The 21,248-nt window shown below is 48.8% G+C and overlaps 3 protein-coding genes across 3 annotated transcripts in view; 2 read left to right on the forward strand and 1 right to left on the reverse strand.

Moving 5' to 3' along the window:
* Positions 1–3,727: 3,727 nt before the first annotated feature.
* LOC118026906 (keratin-associated protein 10-12-like) lies at positions 3,728–4,570 on the reverse strand. The gene has a single exon (XM_035029962.1). The coding sequence runs from the start codon at positions 4,568–4,570 to the stop codon at positions 3,764–3,766; it is 807 nt and encodes a 268-aa protein (XP_034885853.1). The 3' UTR covers positions 3,728–3,763.
* Positions 4,571–9,115: 4,545 nt separating this feature from the next.
* LOC118026915 (keratin-associated protein 10-3-like) lies at positions 9,116–11,047 on the forward strand. The gene is made up of 2 exons (XM_035029971.1): positions 9,116–10,534; positions 10,607–11,047. The coding sequence occupies exons 1-2, from the start codon at positions 9,914–9,916 to the stop codon at positions 11,045–11,047; spliced, it is 1,062 nt and encodes a 353-aa protein (XP_034885862.1). The 5' UTR covers positions 9,116–9,913.
* Positions 11,048–17,480: 6,433 nt separating this feature from the next.
* The window catches only part of TSPEAR (thrombospondin type laminin G domain and EAR repeats), a 64,423-nt gene continuing 60,655 nt past the window's right edge, over positions 17,481–21,248 (forward strand). Inside the window, exon 1 of the mRNA XM_035029972.1 lies at positions 17,481–17,690. Coding sequence (XP_034885863.1) covers positions 17,481–17,690 — 210 coding nt within the window. The remainder of the gene's footprint in view (positions 17,691–21,248) is intronic.

The raw sequence follows: 21,248 nt of genomic DNA on the forward strand, positions 1-21,248 counted from the left end.
TTATTCTTGATTGATAATTTAGCTGGGTATAATTTTCTGGATTAGAAGAGTTATTCCTTAGAATATTTTGTTGAAGACATAGAATATTTCCAGAATTTCAAATGTTCCCTTGTGCTGTTTCTCAGTTAACCCACCTCCCCCAAGGAGTCACTACTCCACCTTCTTTCCCCATGGATTGTTTTTGACTGTTCTATCTACTCCTTATTTTATGGCTCCTTTTGCTCAACAGAATGTCTGTGATAAGACCCATGTGGCCACAGATTCAGTAGTTCATTCATTTTTTTTTGCTGTGCTACAAGTTGCTACATTAAACCTTGCTATGCATTATTGATTCATTCTCTTTCCCAATAATAAAGATTTAGATTATTTTCAGAATTTGGCTAATATTAATGATGCTGCTATAAAAATTCTTGTGCATTTTGTTTGGGTGGACATATTTGCCAATCTTTCTTCAGTGTGCACCCACAAGTGGAATTTCTGGATCGAATGATAGGCACATGGGCAGTTTAGCTTATGTTTTGTCCAACGGTTTTCTAAAGATATTTACATTCCCACTGGCCAATCTTATGACTTGTAGTCACTCTATGTCCTTTATAAAATGAGGTATTGTCAGTCTTTTAAAATTTTACCCATTTTGGAAATGGTGTAGTGATACCACACCATTGCATTAATTTACATTCCCTGATGACTAAAGCTGCTCACTGAATATTTGGATATCTTTTTTTTTTTTAAGATTTTATTTATTTATTTGAGAGAGAGAATGAGATAGAGAGAGAGAGCATGAGAGGGGGGAGGGTCAGAGGGAGAAGCAGACTCCCCACTGAGCAGGGAGCCTGATGCGGGACTCGATCCAGGGACTCCAGGATCATGACCCGAGCCGAAGGCAGTTGCTTAACCAACTGAGCCACCCAGGCGCCCTGGATCTTTTCTTCTGAGGTGCATGTTCAAGTCATTTGCTTGGTTTTTTAAAAGTAAGATTATTTGTATTTCTCATTGACTTATAAAAATTTATTATATATCCCAATGTGAGTTAATTGTTGTATATATACAGTGGTGTGTGATAAATGTTTAATAACTGGCTCTTTATAAAACAAAACAAAAAAAGCTCTGATTTGTTCCATGAGCCAGTTCTTATGGTATAGTTACACCACAGCTCTCATTGTGATGTTCTGAACACAGAACTGGGAAGAACTGATACAAGTTCTTCAGCACTCCATTAGTATGAGTGTTACACACAACTCTTCCAAGTCAGGGACTTGTTTTTCTCATCCTCTTGATGGTGTCCTTTTTAAAAAGTCAACTTTATTAAAGTATGATTTACACACCCTAACATGTACCTATCTAAAGTTTCTATTTGCTTAGTTTTGGGAAAATATGTACCTGTGTGACCACTGCCACAAGCAAGATACAGAACTTCTCCATCATCCCGAAAATTTCCCATGTGTTCTTAATCCCACCCCGTTGGACCCTGGCCCCAGGAAACTACCGAATTCCTTCCCATCTAGGTCAGATTTGTGTTCTCTACAGTTTCACATAAATTAAATTATATAGTATGAACTCTCAGGGTTTGGTGTCTTCCCCGAGTGTATTGAGATATATAAATATGTATATGGTTGCCTTCTTTTTGTGCTGAGTAGTATTCCATTGTGTGTATATAACACAATTTGTTTATCCGCTCAGCTGTTGATGCACATACGGCTGGTATGAACATTCATGAACAATTCTTTGTGTGGACTTGTGTGGCTACTTCTCTTGGGTAAAAAGCCAGGAGTGGGATGTCTGGGCCACATGATTGGTGTGTGATTGAGAGACTGCCAAACCAGTTCCAAAGTGACCATACCCATTTACATTCCCTCTAGCAAATGTGTATGTTTCAGTTTCTCCACATCCTCGCTGGCACTCAGGGTAGTTAGACTTGCTAACTTGAGGCATCCTAATGGATGTGTTGTGATATTCATTGTGTCCTTTGATGAATAGTAATTTCTAATTTTAATGAAGTCCAGTGTAATGACTCTTTCTTTTTTTTTTTTTAAGACTTATTTATTTATGTTTGAGAGAGAGAGAGAGTGTGAGAGTGTGTGAGTGGGGGGAGGGGTAGAGGGATAGAAACTTCAAGCAGACTCCCCACTGAGCAAGGAGCCCAACATGGGGCTCAGTCCCACCACCCATGAGATCACGATCTGAGTCAAAACCAAGAGTTGGACACTGAACTGACTGAGCCACCCAGGTGCCCCTGACTCTTTCCTTTTATGTTTAGTGTTTTTGACATCTTTGCCTACCACACGTTGTGAAGATATTCTCCTGTGTATCCTTTTGGATCTCCACTATTTTACCTTCTGCATTAAGCTCTAATATTCTTGCCCTCCAAACATTAATTTTGTGCACACACGTGAGGTCTTCTCCAGGAGAGCCGCTCTGGGGTGTAGGATGTGCACCTTTTCAGCTTTTCTGGATGTACCAACTTGCTCTGAAACATGAAGACTCTCACCTGCAGCACAGAGCAGACCTTGTTTCTACCCTCCCGGACATGCTTGCTGTCATCAGACTCAAACATTTCTGCTAGGCTGATGGGTCTAGGAGTCCCCAGGATTTGGTGATTTGCTAGGGGACCTCCCAGGACTCAGCACACAGAGCAAAATCAGCCCCAGGCAAAGGTGCATGGGGAGAAGCCGGGGGATACTGGGCACACATTTCCAGAGCTCTGTCCATTCACACAGGCCATGCCTAACCCCAAAGCCGGGAGCTGTGACAACATGTAGGATGTGTCACCCCCAGGGAGCTTGTCAGAGGTCAGCACCTAGGGTTTTTATCAGGGCCGTGTTATGTGGGCACCCTCTGCCTGGCTTGTATGAAAATTCCAGATCCCCAGGAAGAGTGGGTATTTAGCACAAGCCATAGTATTTGTACAGTTTATGCCCAGTGAGGCCCTCCTATCATATGGGTGGAAACCCTCCCCAAATCCACATTCCCAGACACCACCCAAGGGCCCACCTTGTGAACAGGCCTAAGGACAGCTGTCCCTGGCCTGTCGTGCTGGCTCTTAACTACACGGGCCTGTGGAGTCCATCCTTCTGGAGTGCGGGGGCTGGAGACAGTCCGGGTTCAGGGAAGTCACGTCTGAAGCGTGGCTCTTCCCCAGGCGCTGCCATCAGACTATTCAGCCTGTATGTCCTTGAATGTGTGTCCACATGCCAGACATACATGTCACTGGAGGCACCTCCTGGACTCTACTGAAGGGCAGGAACGTGGTGGCTGGGGGATAACCACAGACCGCCCTTACGTGGGGGGTGTCAGGGAGGGGTCTTTGTTGGAAACCACAGACATGAAATCTGGTTAAACCAATCAAAATATGAATTTATTGGAGGGATTGACAGCTCACAGAGTGAAGGGTGATGGAGAAACCAGTTCAGGTGTCAGTGCAGGGGCCAGGGCTACACCGGGTCCAGTGGCAATGACGAGACACAGCTCTGGAGGAGATATCTGATCTTCTCTCCCTTCACTGCACATATGGTTCAAAGGCTTGGGGGAGCCCAGCTGGCCTTGCTGGGGTCACTGCCAACCCGGGGGGGAGGCAGGGCATGTTGACTTGGGAAAAGTTAGTACTTGAGGAAAGTCAGTGGGACAAATGCACAGTGGGGAACGGGTGACCAGTGTCCACCGCAGGGCCCAGGGAAGGGGACTAGACACTTGTTTTGGTGCTTAATAAAAAATCCAGGCTGTGCAAATGAGCTCTTGAGCTTTGGAGTTCCCTTAAGAAGATCACTCAGCAGCAGGACTTCTGGGCCGAGGTGGGCACACAGCAGGCTTGGTGGGGGCCCACGGGTCGGCAGAGCAGGGACACACAGGAGGCCTGGCGGCAGCAGCTGGGCTGGCAGAAGGAGCTGGGCACGCAGCAGGCGGGGCTGCACACGGGCCAGCAGAGCAGGGACACGCAGGAGGAGGGTCTGCAGCAGGACGAGGAGCAGGGGCTGGGCTGGCTGCAGGAGGGGGCTGAGCAGGGGGAGGTCTCACAGCAGACAGGGGTGCAGCCGACGGGCTTGCAGCAGACAGGGGTGCAACAGATGGACGCACTGCAGCCTTCCTGGCAGGGGGAGGAGCTGCAGCAGGAGGGCTGGCAGCTAGACTGTTGGCAGCATGAGGTGGCCAAGCAGGGGGAGGCCTGGCAGCAGACAGGGGTGCAGCAGACGGGCTTGCAGCAGACAGGGGTGCAGCAGACGGGCTTGCAGCAGACAGGGGTGCAGCCGACGGGCTTGCAGCAGACGGACGCGCCGCAGGCCTCCTGGCAGGGGGAGGAGCTGCAGCAGGAGGGCCGGCAGGAGCTGGTGCAGGCTGATTGGCAGGGGCTGGACCCACAGCTCATGGGGGTGCAGATGAGGGTCAGGCAGGAGGCCGGGGTGCAGCCGCTGGACTGGCAACAGCTGGGGGTGCAGCAGGGGGGCTCGCAGCAGCTCTCTTGGCAATTGTCCACCTGCCAGGAGGAGTCGGGGCAGGAGTCCCAGGACCCGGGCAGGCAGACGCGGCTGCCGTAGCTCAGATCGTTGGAGCAGACGGACAGGGTAGACGCGGCCATGGTGGGGGCGGTGGGGCTGGAGGAGGGTGCGCGTGTGAGTGGGAGTGTGTGAGTGTGAGTGTGAGTGTGAGGTGCTTGAGCTGTCTGTTGGCTTTTATATCAGGTGTGTGTGTTGTTCCAGCAGCAGGCCCCGCTCCCCTCCCTTCCTTGTTGGTGTTTGGAGCCCAGGGGACTCATTAGCACCAGCTCTATGTTTGGGTCCATGAGACGTTTGCTTAGCTATAAAACTCCTAGTATATTTTGGGGTCTGTTGACTTATCCTAAGCTACCTCTGGTCCAGAACATACATTGAGCTAGAAGGTATGAGTCTGTAAATAGCATGTCCTGGGGCCGGACTGGCTGCATAAGAAATCCATCTATTCGAATCCTAACCGCCCCTTTGTGGACACCTGGGTGGGTCTTGTGCACAAGGGGGCCTCTGCTTGTCAGGGTGGCGCAGCTGCCGGAGAAAGAGAGGGTGTGGAGCCAGACATGTTCTGGTTGTGACTCCCTGGTCCTCTCTCTGGTGCGGCGAGTTCTCCTGAGGGCACGTGCAGGTGGCGAGCAGGTGAAGGTGGGACAATCAGGTGGCCACACTTTCCATGTCCTTGGGTGGCCATGTGGGCCACTTCTGCCTGACCACTCACTAAGCCCATGGATTCTGCATCTGTCCACGGCCTTCCTACACCCCAAACCCTGCAAACCTTGAGTACAAACTGGAGCGCCCTATTTTCTCCCCTACAGGAAGTGCAGCTCCCAAAAATCCTCCATAGGAAAAACAATGGTTGCTTTTGTGTTTCCTGTTGATTTTCTTGATTTTTTTAAATATAATTTTATTTTATTATGTTATGTTAGTCACCATACAATACCTCATTAGTTTTGATATAGTGATCCATGATTCGTTGTTTGCGTGTAACACCCAATGCTCCATGCAGTACGTGCCCTCCTTAATACCCATCACCGGGCTAACCCATCCCCCCACCACCCTCCCCTCTAAAACCCTGTTTGTTTCTCAGAGTCCATAATCTCTCATGGTTCATCTCTCCATCCTATTTCCCTCCCTTCATTTTTCCCTTCCTTCTCTTAATGTCCTCCATGCTATTCCTTATGTTCCACAAATAAGTGAAACCATATGATAATTGACTTACTCTGCTTGACTTATTTCACTTAGCATAATCTCCTCCAGTCCCATCCACGTTGATGTAAAAGTTGGGTATTCATCTTTTCTGATGGCTGAGTAATATTCCATTGTACATATGGACCACATCTTCTTTATCCATTCATCTGTTGAAGGACATCTTGCTCCTTCCACAGTTTGGCTATTGTGGACATTGCTGCTATGAACATTGGGGTTCAGGTGCCCCTTCTTTTCACTACATCTGTGTCTTTGGGGTAAATACCCAGGAGTGCAATTGCTGGGTCATAGGGTAGCTCTATTTTTAATTTTTTGAGGAACTTCCACACTGTTTTCCAAAGTGGCTGTACCAACTTGCATTCCTTGGGTCAGCCCAGCCAGAAACCTAAAAGTCATCCCAAGTTATCCAAACCCCTTTCTTTCTTCTGCAAATAATATCCAAGTGGCCACCAAGTGGTTTTGCTTCCCTGAGCTAAATAAATTCCATCCTTTCTGGTCCTTTTACCTTCTAAGCATGAATTCATTCACTCTGGAGCCAATCCCCCCACGTGCTGGAAACGGTGGCAAGCTGGAGAATGCATGGGTGCATGGGTCATGGCCCCATGGAGGCCTGCTGGCCAGGGGAGGCAGGCACCTGGTGCCCCGTGGTGGCAGTGAAGAACAGGTTCAGCAACATTGGGCCCAGAGGAGTGGTGCCACACCCCAGTGGGAGGGCTCTGGGGGCGCTAGGCAGTGTGTGCTGCCCCTGCAGCGTTCATGGGCTCTGATTCTCACCCTTCCTGGACATTCCATTTCCAGCAGTGGTTCTCACCCCAGGCCTCTCACCTATGAGGATGTTCATGCTGGGGAAGAAAGGGGTTCTAGGAATTCAACTAAACTATGGCTGAGTTGTCTTTCTTTATGTCTTGGGTTATAAAACTGGTGTAGATCTGAGCCTGGCCCTCTGTGCTCAGCTTCTGGCCCTTCCGGAGATACAGGAACTGGTCTGTAAGCTGGAAGTGCGTGGCAGGGTAGGGCGAGGGCAATGTTTGCCGTCTATGATGCGGCAGCCTCTGCCAAGACGTATGTATGCCGACTGAGGATGGCTCGAAAAGCTGGATAAAATACAAAAATGTCTGTGCAAAGCTTCTGAAGGTTACTGATGAGCCTGAGCATTGAGGGCCAACATGTGGAGACAGGGCGACTTCAGAGAGGCGATCTGGCATCTCCGAGTGGCTTTTCATGAGGTGCAGTGGATGAATCTTGGTGAGGGGTGTGAGGGGAAGTAACCAGCTTGTAGAAAGGCCAGCAGAGGCAGCATGGACCCAAGGGGACAAGACCCTAGGGAGATGGCAGTCCCCGAGAAGAGCTCTAGAGCTGCAGGCAGAATCTCAACGCATTTGCCCAATTTTTATGCTATGCAGGAAAGATACTAAGAAAGCCAATGGAAAACCATTAAAACCCAAGCAGAGCTTCTGCAGCCTCATTGCCATGGGGACTCATAACCCCGACGACTGGCCAAGGAGGAGTGGCTCTCAGGTGGGACCCCTGGACAGCTCAGTCCCAGGAGTGGGGAAGCCAGACGTAGAGCAGCCTCATGTTGGCACGAGTCCTCTGCCCCACTCAGGCCGCCAGCCAGAGCGAGAGCTGAAACTCTTCAGAAGGAGGGAAATTCATCCATAGCTGCTAGAATTTTTCACAGACAATATCAAACATTCAATCAAGAATTACAGTCATGCCGAGAGACAAACAGATGATAGAAACAAGCCTGAGATGACAGTGTTGGAGTTAATCAGACACAGACTTTCAAGATAGTTGTGGTGAAAGTGTTCAGGGAAATAGGTGTGATGAGGGAGATCTTTATTGTAAAACTGAAACATAGACAAAGAAACCAGTAGAAATTCTAGACTGAAGAGAACACAGGACTGGCATTTATGAATTGACCGATGGATGTTTTGGTTGTGGGTGTGTGGCGGACAGGGGATGGACAACGGGAATGGAGCAATGGGATGGCGTCTTTAAGGGGCCAAAAGAAATGACTGCAGAACTGGAACAGAGCTCCCCAAGAATGCCATTTGGAGGTGAAGGTGCTACAAAACATCTCCAGACCAGCAGACACAGAGTGGATTCCACACCAGAAGATGAACTTTGAAGTCACTATCACGGGAAGCTTTTAGGTAGGATGGCTGGAGGGGAAAAGTGCAGGAAAATGGAGAACCTGCAAGGATAAACAACAGGACAAACAACAGGAAACTGGCCCACATTTCCATTCACAATGTTATAATATGTTGTATATTTACAGTTTCCCGTGGGCTCTACACTGTACTAGAGATGAACAGTGCAGCTCGAGCAGGGTGAGGAGCTGAGGTGTGCTGGGGTCTCAGGGTTGCTCCAGAAGCGGCCCATGCACCCGTGCCCATCAGACTTGACCATCCCAGGAAGGCGCACTGTAGCCTCTGGGCTGACCTCTGAGACAGTCACGAAACCACAGACAACGAGAAATGAATGGGAGAGGGGAGATAAATAACAAAAATACCCCAAAGCAGTCAGGAAATAGTTTGTAAAAGGAACATAAAACATTTGTGACAAATAGAAAACATACAATCAGATCTCAGATATAAACCCAATTATCAATAATGAAATTAAATGTAAAGTATTAAATATTTCAATTTACAAATAAAGATTGTGATTCTGCACAAAAATGGAAAACCTACATGCAAATTCTAAGAACTAGATCCTAAATATAAAGGCACAGGAAGTTTGGAAGCACAAAGATGGGAAAGATACAAACAAATGCACAGGACAATGTGAGATTCTATGCAGCTGCAACCAAGAAAGAGAAATCTTTATGTATTCATAGGAAAGGAGCTCCATGCTATATTAAGTTACAAAAAAACAGAGGGGGTAGAATATGATACAATTTGTATTTTAAAAATGTATACACACAAATACTTTATACACGTTCGTGTACCTGTATATAGAGAATAGATGATAGAGTCAATCTTCATTATTCATGAATTACTTGCTAAAATTTATTTGTAACCCCAAATCAATACTCACAATGTGTGCATGGTCATTCGCAGACATGTGCAGAGTACTCCAAATTTAAGACTCGGACACGCGTTTCCAGCTGAGGTGGAACGAGGCTCTGCCTCCTTGTGTCAGCTCCCAGACTGTGAGCCTGTCCTTTCCTGTCTCCTTCATGCTGTGTTTCGCACTTTATGTTGTGATTTTGCTGGTGAAAGTGGCCTCAGGCCTAGCGCTAAAGGTCTGGGGTTCTGAGCACAAGGGGGCTCATGTGCTTTGTGGAGGAAATCCACGTCAAATAAGTCTTGCTCAGTCATGACTTAAGGTGCTGTTGGCGGTGAGTCCACTGTTAAATAAGATGTATGTCAAGTATTTATTAAATAAGTCGCTTTAAACAGAAACACACATCAAGCCAGCAATGTATTGAGGGTTGCTGAAAATCTGACCAAAGCTTGCAGGGACCCAACCCCGTGTTTCTCTGGGAGTGATGGTTCAGTGTTCCCAGATTTGCTAATTCAGTGTTTTTGGTGACTTTCTAGAACCTAGCGACTGTGACTAATGAGAATGCCCCATGTGCGTGTGTGCACGTGTGTGTGCAGACAGAGAATAAGAAACAGAGAGACACAGAGACATGCACAGAGATAAAGGGGAGGGGGAGTGTAGCTGCTTCCTGAGAGGAGGATGGGGTGCTGGTAGGCAGGGCTGAGGGACACTCACTCTGCACGGCCACATTGCCGATCTTTCTGTTGTGTTCTGTGTCCGTGCGCTACCTAGTGACATGGTGGATCGTCTGGTGTCGTGCGGGGCATGCGATGAGGGAGTCATCCAGAAGAAAGGCTGGGGGAGACCGATGGGGGCTGTCCCGACAGATGAGGCTGCCCCAGAGGAAGATGAGGGCGGTGACCACCACTGATGTCCAGCCCAGGTGCTCAGGTGGCTCACACATAACCACAGCCCCAGGCCGTGTCCTCGTCCCAAGGGGCCAGAGGCTTTGGATACAAAGCCCTGTGGTCTCCCAAGCACACAGACAGGTGGAAAGTGGACATAGGGACACAGCGTTTTGGTGATGAAAAATGCTCTAGAGCTCAGGCCAGGAGGTCCAGCCTGGCAGGTGGCCCTGGGAAGGCACTGACCACCCTTGGCTTCCGGGTTCTTCCTTCACAGGGGGCCACAGTCCTGCATCCCCAGGGGAAGAGGTGTTTGAACCACAGAGAAACTTCCAAATGCCCTCTGCCTGCCGAGTGAGCGACTGCCCTGGGGCAGCCCTAGCTGGTGGCTGGATGTCCATCCCACTCCTCCTCCCCTGGGACACATGGGACCGCTCCAGAGTCAGATGCTCCAGGAGGTTTATGAGCTGGACAACATCCAGGCAAATAAATATCACTAACATGGCCTGGGAGCCGGAACTAGAGGCTTGTGGGGACCTGGGACCCAAGAGTCAGGAGGATATAAAGGCTGTCAGCCTCGGGCACCTCACACACACTCACACTCACACACTCACACTCACACCCTCTTCCAGCCCCACCGCCCCCACCATGGCCGTGTCCACCCTGTCCGTCTGCTCTAGCAACCCGAGCTGCGGCAGCTGCGTCTGCCTGCCCGGCTCCTGGGACTCCTGCCCCGACTCCTCCTGGCAGGTGGACGACTGCCCAGAGAGCTGCTGCGAGCCCCCCTGCTGCACCCCCAGCTGTTGCCAGTCCAGCGGCTGCACCCCGGCCTCCTGCCTGACCCTCATCTGCACCCCCGTGAGCTGCGGGTCCAGCCCCTGCCAATCAGCCTGCACCAGCTCCTGCCGGCCCTCCTGCTGCAGCTCCTCCCCCTACCAGGAAGCCTGTGGCGCGTCCGTCTGCTGCAAGCCCGTCTGCTGCACCCCTGTCTGCTGCAAGCCCGTCTCCTGCACCCCTGTCTGCTGCCAGGCCTCCCCCTGCTCGGCCTCCTCATGCTGCCAACAGTCTAGCTGCCAGCCCTCCTGCTGCAGCTCCTCCCCCTGCCAGGAAGCCTGCGGTCCCTCCGTCTGCTGCACCCCTGTCTGCCTCAAGCCCCTCTGCTTCACTCCTGTCTGCTGCACCCCTGTCTGCTGCAAGCCCGTCGGCTGCACCCCTGTCTGCTGCGAGGCCTCCCCCTACTCAGCCCCCTCCTGCTGCCGGCCCAGCCCCTGCTCCTCGTCCTGCTGCAGACCCTCCTCCTGCGTGTCCCTGCTCTGCTGGCCCGTGTGCAGGCCCGCCTGCTGCATGCCCGCCTCCTCCTGCCACCCCAGCTGCTGCCGCCGGGCCTCCTGCGTGTCCCTGCTCTGCCGGCCCGTGGGCCCCCGCCAGGCCTGCTGCGTGCCCACCTCGGCCCAGAAGTCCTGCTGCTGACAGGGCACGTCCCCACCGGGGCCAGCTGGGCTCAGGACCCACCCAGTGATGGTGGTCCTCCCAGGCCCCCTCAGTCCAGTCCTGACCCCAGGACGGGGTCCCCCATGTGTCCACTCTCCTGACCTGACCTTGACCTCCTAGCTCCCAGGCATGCTGCCCCCGCCTCCCCCCGGGAGGTGCCTACACCCGTTCTGGTCCCCTGTCCTTCCCTCCCAGTTTCTCTGCTCGGGTCCCTTGGCCTCAACTGCCGACCTGTCAGCACCTCCTCGGGTTCCCCAATAAACTCACTTCGCCAACGGATCTGCTTCCTTTCATCGGACCCTCATGGGGGCGGGGGGATCCCAGGCTTTTGACCAGACACTGGTCTCCTCCCGCCGCGAACATTTGTAGGAATGCGGGACTGAGAAATCGCGCAGGGCAGGGGCCGGACTCCTCTGGGCGGGGCCCCGGGGTGGGAGTCACGCCCTCGCCCAGGACGGTCAGTGCTGCTGGGCCCTGAGTGCCCAGGGCTTCCCGAGGCTGGGCACCTGCACACGGGTCGTGGTCTGGGGGTTCTTAGCCCCTGGCCCGTTTCCACCCACTGCCCCAGCTGGGCAAACCGGCCCAGACAAGCGGGCCTGGGGGCTGCAGGCAGCACAGCCCCTATGGGCCTGGGGTCCCCCTGGGGTCCTCCCGGGTGCTCTACCCATTTCTCGGAAAGGTGGTGTCGTGGGGGAGGCACTGCTCCAAGCTCCTGAAGAACACAACTAGGTTTGAAACAAAATATGAAGGGTGGGTGGCAGGACCCCAGGATCCCGTCCTGGGCTGGACTCAGGGCCATCATCTGGTAGGTCTGGACTCCACCTGGGAGCATGAGGGACTCGGAGTCCTGATGTGGGGCCTTCCCTGTGAACTGAGAACCCCGTCCGGCCTCCGTTGCTGTGGACAGTGGCCTGGTCCGGTGCCGGGATGCCAGTGACATCGTGTGAGGACACTTGTGGACAAGGCGGGGGGGACATCCAGCAAGAACTCTGTGCCAGGGCTCCAGAACTGTTGCCTGCAGTGGCCCAGTGGCCCTGCCCCAGGAAGGGCCAGACTGAGGTCAGCCCTCCCCTCCCAAGTCCTCCCCTCTGGGCCTGTGAGCCCCTCACTCTCCCCACAGCTGTGTCCACGCTAGAATCCACGAAGGGAGCCCGTGCGGTCCCCTGGCTCTCGGTCTCCTTTCCTGAAACGCCAGCCACCTCCCGCCCCACGCCACACTCCCCACCTGCTGCAAGTTCCTTGCCCACACCCTTTTCCCCCGACCAGTGTTTTACCTAATCCTTCCATTTAAAATCAGCTCTGTCCAGGTAGTGTACATATAATCAGACGCACCCTATTTCATTGTACCGTTTGATGAGTTTTGAGAAAGGTCTGCGTCTTGCAGCCTCCACTGGGGGCAAGAGATATCAGCTTCCCTCCTAGCAAGGTTTCTCTGCGTCCCGAGCCTCCACGCCCGCCTGCCGCCTGGGAGCAGCTGCTCCGCGGAGCTGCTGAAGTTGATCTTTTCTGGAGCATCCAAGGGAAGGAAGCGTACAACAGGCATGCTCAGTGTCCGGCTTCCTTCACTTGCCTCTTTGGTTGCATACGTTCATAGTTAATTCCTTTTAACTGCCAAGTAGTGTTTTATTGAGTGGATGGATCGCAGCTATTTATTCACCTGTTGAAGTCCATCTGGGGTGTCTCCAGGTTTTAATGGTTATGAAGGAAGCCCCTGTAAGCACTGTATTCTGCATCTTGTCCTCTCTCTGGTAAATACCTAGGCGTAGGCTTGCTGGGTCCTCTGCTACATGGGGTGAGCAGCGTGATATTTGCCCTTCCTGACGGCTACTGTGTGTGGGTGGGTCAGTTTCCTGTGTGCCTGTTCATGGTTGTCTGTCTTCCTCAGCGAAGCGTCTGCTCAGATCCTCTGCCCATTGTTCTGCAATCAGACTGTGTTCTTATTCGCTGTAAGTGTTCTTCACGTATTGCAGGTACCAGTCATTTATCATATGTGTACATTGCAAATTCCCCCACCTCTGCCTAGACTTCTTACTTTCTTTTTTTTTTTTTTTAAGATTTTATTTATTTATTTGACAGAGACACAGAGGGAGCAGGAACACAAGCAGGGGGAGTGGGAGAGGGAGAAGCAGGCCTCCCGCCGAGCAGGGAGCCTGATGCGGGGCTGTTCTGGGACCATGACCTGGACCGAAGGCAGATGCTTAACGACTGAGCCACCCAGGCGCCCCCTCCCTTAGATGTTCTTTTTTTTTTTTTAAGATTTTATTTATTTATTTGACAGAGAGAGAGACAGCGAGAGCAGGAGCACAAGCAGGGGGAGTGGGAGAGGGAGAAGCAGGCCTCCCGCCGAGCAGGGAGCCCGATGCGGGGCTCGATCCCAGGACCCCGTGATCATGACCTGAGCCGAAGGCAGGTGCTTAACGACTGAGCCACCCAGGTGCCCCGACTTCTCACTTTCTTGACAGTACTTTTCAGTAGCTGACATCCTTAATTTTGATTAAAATCAAAATATTCCCTCTCTTCAGTGGTGCCAAGGAATTTTTGCCCAAACCCAGGGTCATGCTGGTTTTGTCTTATGTGTACTTCTAAATATTCTATGGTTTTAACTGTCATACTAAGTTCTATAATCCCTTTCAAGTTAACTTTTGAATATGTTGTTGGTTGTTTCCAGCATCATTTGTTGAGAAGACTATCCTTTCTCCATTGACTGACCCTTGCCAAAAAATCCATTGACCGTGTATGTGGGGGCCTATTTCTGGACCCTGCTCTGTCCCGTCTTCAGCCTTTGTTCTTATACCCATAACACACTGTCTCCATCAACGCAGCTTTAAATGAAGTCTTGAAATCCAGCAGTTAGTCATCCAATTACGTTTTTCTTTTTCAAAATTGGTTAGCTATTCTAGATCCTTTACATTTCTATTGATTTTAGAATATATTTTAGAATCAGCTCATCGCTTTCTAAAGAATAACTTGCTGGGATTTTTATTGGAATTGCGTTAAACTTGTAGGTAAATTTGGAAAGAATCGACATTTTAACAATATGGAATCTTTCAATTCATAAACATAGTATCTATTTCTAGTCATTTAGGGTAACTTTTTTAATGCAATACTTTATCATTTTTAGTACATCAACATTGTACATGTATTAAGTTTCTCTATTATTTTATTTTTCAGTGTTTTAGTTAATGGTGTGTTTATTTCATTTCCAAGTACTCATTGCTACCATGTAGAAATTTAATCAGTTTTTGTGTGTTGGCCTTGTATCCTGTGACCTTGCTAACTGCACTTAGGAATTTTAATAGCATTTTTATATATTCCTTAGGATTGGACATGCATTTTCTCTGTGGGAAGGATCTTAACTATAATTCAGTTACTTCAGTTGATAGAGGGCAATTTTGGTTTTCTATTTCTTCTTGTATGAGTTTTTATATGTATATCTTTCCAGTTATTTGTCCATTTCACCTAAGTTGTTGAATGTGTCAGCACCAAGAGTTGCCTTCTTCTTTTATTCTTTTAATGTCTGTAGAATCTGGGGCTATAGCCCTTTCTTTATTCCTGATATTGTTTATTTATTTCCTTTTCTTTTCTTTTTCTTGACTGGTCAAGGTAGAAATTTATTAATTTTGGTGATCTTTAAAAATTAGACTTGGTTTTATTAATTTTCTCTTGTTTGTCCATTTTCTATTTGGTAGATTTCTACACTTCTCGATTATTTCCTTCCCTCTACCTATTTTGGATTCAACTTGTGCTTATTTTTTGTAGCTTCTAAAGGTAGAAACTTAGATAATTGATGGATTCCTTCTTTTCTAATGTAAATTATTAAAGCTATACATTTCCCCCTATATGCTGTGTTAGTTGCATTCTATAAAGTTTATTTTTATTTTATTAAAAATACTTCCAGTTTTCCATTGTGATTCCTTCTTTGACTCATGGATTATTTTGAAGTGTGTTATTTAATATCCAAATATTTTTTGGTTTTCCAGCTATCTTTCTGTTCATGACTTCTGATTTTGTTGTGGTCAAACAACATTCTCTGTATGATTCCAGTTATTTGTCCTATTAAATATATTAAGACTATTAAATATATTAAGACTGGTTTTATGGCCCAGCATATGATTTTTTTTTGGTGAATGTTCTATGTACATTTGAAAAAAAAAATGAATTCGAGTTCACTGTTGTTGGATGCAATATTGTATACATATCAATTAGGTCAGGTTAGTTTATAGTGTTTCTCAAGTTTTCTATATACTTCTCAATTTCATCAAATTTGGAAAACATTTGGCCATTGTCTCTTTAAATATTTTTCTGTCTCCCCTCACCCCTGACCTTTTTTCCTCAGGGACTCCAATTATATTTATGTTAGACCATATAATATTGTTGCTCAGATCACTGACGCTCTGTTAATTTAAATTATTTTTCCTACTGTCTTTCAGTTTGGGTAATTTCTATGATTATGTCTCCTAGGTCATCTGCAGTCTTTATTCTACTTTTAAATTCATCCTTTAAATTTTTTATTGTTAATGTTATGTTTTTTACCTCTTGCAGTTCCATTTAGTTCTCCTTTGTATCTTACATTTCTCTCTTCTTTGTGTTCATGTCTTCCTTGAAATCCTTGAACATATTTATCATCGTTGTTTTAACTATCTTGTCTGCTAATTCCAGCAACTGTCATTTCTGAGTTTGTTTGTATAATCTGTTTTGCCTCTTGATTATGGGTTAGGTTTTTTTTCCCTCTTAATGTATCTAGTAATTTGGGGGCATCTGGGTGGCTCAGTTAGTTGAGCATCCAACTCTTGCTTTTGGCTCAGGTCCTGATCTCAGGGTCGTGGGATGGAGCCCTCTGTTGGGCTTCACACTTAGTGCAGAGTCTGCTCGAGATTCTCTCTCTCCCTCTCCCTCCCCCTCTGCCCTGCCCCCATTTGTGTGCACGCATGTGTGCACATGCTCTCTCTCTCAAATAAATAAATAAAATCATTAAAAATGTGTCTAGTAATTTTTTATTGGATGCTGGGTTTCAATAAAATAATAGTGTAATACTGTTGAATATTGTACTTTGTTTCCTTCCTTTAAAGAGTGCTGGGCTTTGTTCTGTCTGGCACTTACCACCTATGGATTGGCTTGATAACTGTGATGCTTCTGTGCTTGTTTTTATGTTTTGTTATGGCAGATTGAGAGAAGCCCTTATTCTCAGGCAGGTTTAGCATGAGTATTAATATGTGACTTCTGGGATCTGTACTTTGTAACAGATTGCACTCCTTAGCACATGCTCCTGACACCTCACCGGGGATGTGAGAGTGGGGCATTGAGAAGATTTTAGGCAATACAGAGATGAAAATTGCTAATTTTGAAGTTAGAAGGGCATTTAGACACACTCTGGAAAAATATGGATCTAGCAGATCCTAATCCTGATTGAACAGGCATCATAAGGAGTGGCAGGCAAATCGAGGAAAAGAACTATCCCATGGATGACAGTACAAGAGGGTGAAGGATGAGCCCAGGATGGCCCCAGGTGGCCAAAGGGCTGCAATACCCACCCCCACCCTCTGCTGCCCAGCTGCCTTGGGGAATCACAGGAAACCACACAGGGTCCTGCAGGGCGGCAGCATTGTGTACAGAGGAGGAAAGTGGACGTGTGGTCAGGCTGGGGAATAATGACAAGACACAGGGAGCCAGGGCTCTGGTCGGTCTTGGTGTTTATTGGCCAGCTTGCTTAAGTGCATCTAGAGATAGCTGAGGGTTACTGAGCTGAGGGGACAAAGACATGTGGATGGAGGCTGGGCTGACCCTCGTGAGGGGTGGGAGATACGGAGGGGAGACCACTGCCATGGGGACTTCCTAGGAGACCTCTGCAAGGTCACACACTGTGTGGATGTGTGGTTTGTCTACAAGTGCAGCTCAGCAGCAGACTGGACCAGCAGACACTAGGAATGGTCCATGTGCCGGAGCAATTCAGGACATGGTGGTCAGCTTCCAGGTGAGACCTGCTCCTGTCCTCAGTGGGGGAAACCCCTTAACACGGGTCAAGACCAGATTGAGGAGGGGTGGCTGGGAGGACCACAGTCACCGGGTAGGACCTGAGCCCAGCTGGCCATGCGGGGAACGTGCCCCATCTGCAGCAGGACTTCTGGGCTAAGGTGGGGCTGCTGCAGGCCAGGCACATGGAGTGGCAGAGGAGGGACATGCAGGAGGAGGATCTGCAGCAGGACAAGGAGCAGGGGCTGGGCTGGCTGCAGGAGGGGGCTGAGCAGGGGGAGGTCTCGCAGCAGACAGGGGTGCAGCAGATGGACGCACCGCAGGCCTCCTGGCAGGGGGAGGAGCTGCAGCAGGAGGGCTGGCAGGAGCTGGTGCAGGTTGACTGGCAGGGGCTGGACCCGCAGCTCACGGGGTGCAGATGAGGGTCAGGCAGGAGGCCAGGATGCAGCCGCTGGACGGGCAACAGCTGGGGGCACAGCGGGGGGGCTCGCAGCAGCTCTCTGGGCAGTCGTCCACCTGCCAGGAGGAGTCGGGGCAGGAGTCCCAGGAGCCGGGCAGGGAGACGCAGCTGCCGCAGCTCAGGTCGCTGGAGCAGACGGACAGGGTGGACGTGGCCATGGTGGGGGCAGTGGGGCTGGAGGAGGGTGTGAGGGTGAGTGTGTCTGAGTGTGTGTGTGTGCGTGTGCGCGTGTGTGTATGTGTGAGTGTGTGCCAGGTGCCCTGACTTTTTCTTCATACCCTCCTGGCTTGTGCTATCCTAGCAGTAGTCTCCCCATGCATTCCCGCCTTGGTGCCTAGAGCTGGGTTCTGCAGAACCAGCCCCAGCCCTTTTACTTCCAGAACTCCTTGTTCAGTTCACAAAACTCTGGAAATGGACCTGGAAGTCTCTACTTGTTTTTCGTCCTAGAAAGCAAGCTTGGGGGGTGGAGTGCAGGTTTCTTCTTTTAGCAGGTCGTTGGGGGCCACGGTGGAATACCTGGGTGTTGGGGGCTGGGTCCCAGGCCCGGTCTGGGCGAGAGCTGCTGTGGAGTGCTCTGCTGGCCGAGCACCACCAAGCGCCTCTGTGCTTGGAGGTTTATTTGGTTTCTGCATAACGATGATGAGTCACGATTTGTGTGCAGTGCTGTGTCAGTATCCTGTGGCTTCGGTAGCAAAGCCCCAGAGACTGGGCGGCTTCGACAACAGAGATTCGTTGTCTCCCAGTTTGGAGGCTCGATGTCCGAGATCAAGGGTTGGAAGTTTGGTTCCTCCTGGAGCCTGATGGAGAATCTGTTCCGTGCTCTCTTAGCTTTGGGGGTTTGCTGGCAATCTTGGGGTTCCTGGGCTTGTACAAGCATCTCCCCATCTCTGCCTGCATCCTCACATGGCATCCTCCCTGTGTGCCTGTCTGCATCCACATTTTCTCATTTTACAAGGACGCCAGTCGTATTGGGTTAGGACCCCTCCCCCCCAATGACCTCATTGTATCTTGATCATCTGTGACGACCATCTTTCCAAATAAGGTCACTTCTGCAGGTACTGGGGGTTAGGATTTCGGCATCCTCATGGGACACAATTCGACTCTTAGCAAGCACCTGCTCTGAAACAGACACAAGGCCAGAATCTGGGATGGAAGGAAAGGTGCTGCAGGCCTCCTTTCTTGGGGACTGCAGTCCACAGCCGGTGAAGGATGGGGCGCAGGTGGCACATGGCATGATGGGCCAGCCGCATCTGCACATCTTCTGCTTGTCCAGGCACGACTTAGCTCATGGACCACTTTGTGCTTTTGTGTCGTTTACAGAATAACTGTAAAAAGAGTACAGTGTTTACACATGCCCTCACCCAGCTTTCTCTAGTAACATCTTACGTATCCACAGATCAGTGACAAATCTTAGAAATCAGGATTGGTGCATTACTGTTCACTAAAGAACAGACCCATTGCCCACAAATGTCACCTCTCTGCTCCAGGACCCCACGTACATTTGTAAGGTCTCTCTAGTCTTCTCTAGTCTGAGACAGTTTCTTGGTCTTCCCTTATCCTTTGTGTCTTGACACTTGAAGAGCCCTGGTCACTTGTGTTGTAGAAATTCGGGGTTGTCTGAGGTTTCCTCACAATTAGCCTGAGGTTATTATGTTTGGGGAAGAATCCCATTGAAGTAATGTTTCCAGTGAAGCAGGGGTACATGATGTTGCTGTGTTTTGTCACAAGATACACGGTTATTTTTCCCTTTGTAATTAATAAATATCTGGGGTGGGGGAGAGTCTATGAGACTTTGCAAATATCCTGTTTCTGCTGTCATGTTTGTCCAATGGTTTTAACGTCCCTCTGGGGGCCACGCCTGCAGCAAGTTTGCTGTGGTGTTCTGATGGTGAGTTTCTACTTCCCCATTCCATCTCTACTTATTAACTGAAATTCTTCTGTAAGGAGGAGTTACCCCTTTTCCTCCATTTATTTACCTGTTCTGGTTCAACTTATTTCATTATGGACTAATGAATATTTGTTTTATTATTTGAGTAATAATCCAGTATTATCATTATTTTCTCGTTCACATTGTTCCAGCTTTGAACCTTGGGACCTCCTTCATTTGGCTCCTGTACCTCTCAGCATGCTTCCAACTCCCCAGCATCTCACTTCTGGTTCCAGCTCCTCTGGAAATCTCCCCATCCCATTCCTGGCATCGATCACTTCTCCAGAGAGTCCTGATCCTTTTAGTGGATAATGGTATTTAGAAACCATGATCTGGAGCTAGGTGTGCTCAGTGCTCCTGGGGTGTCACTTCTTTAGTGGGCAGAGCAAGGAAATGCTTGTGTGTGCGCTACGGGCCTGACCTCAGGGGGAGGCATTCAGTCTTTGTGCTTGCTGAGGTTTTGTCTAGATAAGCTTTCTCAGGCTAAAAATCTCCCTCTTATTACTGAGAGATTTTTATCATGAATGGATGTTGGATTTTATGGAATGCTTTTTATGCATTTATTGAGATAATTATACAATTTTCTTTTTTAGTCGGTTAATATAGTGAATTATATTAATTGATTTCTTAAAGCCTTTTATTTTGAAATAATTAGAGATGTACAGGAAATTGCAAAGCCAGTATGAAGAGGTGCCGTGTACTTACATTAATTGATTTTTAAATGTTGAACCAGTCCTGAATTCCCAGATAAACCCCACTTGGTTGTGATGTATTGTCCCTTTTTATATGTTGTTAGATTTGATTTGCTAATATTTTATTCAGGATCTTCATGTCTGTTTTTGTGAGGATATTGGTCTATAGTCTTCTTTTATTGCAATGCCTTCAGTTTTGATAATGCCACCCCCACAAAAGGAGTTGGCAAGTGTTTCCTTCTCTTCTACTTTCTAGAAAAGATTGTGTAGAGTCAGTATTTGGTCTCCTTTAAATATTTGGGAGAATTTCCTGGGAAACTGGAGTTTTCTTTAATAGATATAGGACTTTCTGGTCATGTGTTTCTTCTTTAATGAAGTGCCTACTGAGGAGTTGGTCCATTTCATACAAGGTTTTGAATATATAGGCATAATGTTGTTTGTGGAGGTCCCTCATTATCCTTTAAATTGTGAAAAATAGTTGGTAATAGCCCATCTTTTGTTCTTGATACTGGTAAATTATTTCTTCTACTTTTTTTTCCCCCCTGGTCAGTCTGGCTGGAAGTTTATCAATTTTATTCATCTTCTCAAAGAATCAACTTTGGTTTCAATTGATCTCCTCTGTTTTTCTTTTCACTTACATTGAGTTATGTTACATACAATTACACTGACTTATCCTTCCATTTTCAAGTTTATTTATTTATTTATTTTTTAAAGATTTTATTTATTTATTCATGAGAGACAGAGAGAGGGGGGGGGAGGCAGAGGGAGAAGCAGGCTCCCAAGGAGCAGGGAGCCCGATGCGGGACTCGATCCCAGGACCCTGGGATCATGACCTGAGCCGAAGGCAGACGCTTAACCATCTGAGCCACCCAGGCGCCCCCATTTTCAAGTTTATTAAGTCAAAGCTTAGATGGTTGATCTGATACCTGTCTTCTCTTCTAATGGGAGCACTTAGTACTATAAACTTCCTTCTCCTTTAGCTGCCCCCACCAGCCCTCTCTGTGCCAATAGCCCTGATCTATTGGCCCTTTCTGGCTCTGATTCCATAATTCCTGGACTCAGTGCACATATTTGAAGGGCAATAGAGTCGATGAGGACTCTCACACAATGGGATTGGAAGGCAGGTAAACC

This window comes from Mirounga leonina, unplaced genomic scaffold (genome assembly GCF_011800145.1).
Source record: "Mirounga leonina isolate KUSES-001 unplaced genomic scaffold, KU_Mleo_1.0 Mir_353, whole genome shotgun sequence".
Classification (NCBI taxonomy): domain Eukaryota; kingdom Metazoa; phylum Chordata; class Mammalia; order Carnivora; family Phocidae; genus Mirounga; species Mirounga leonina.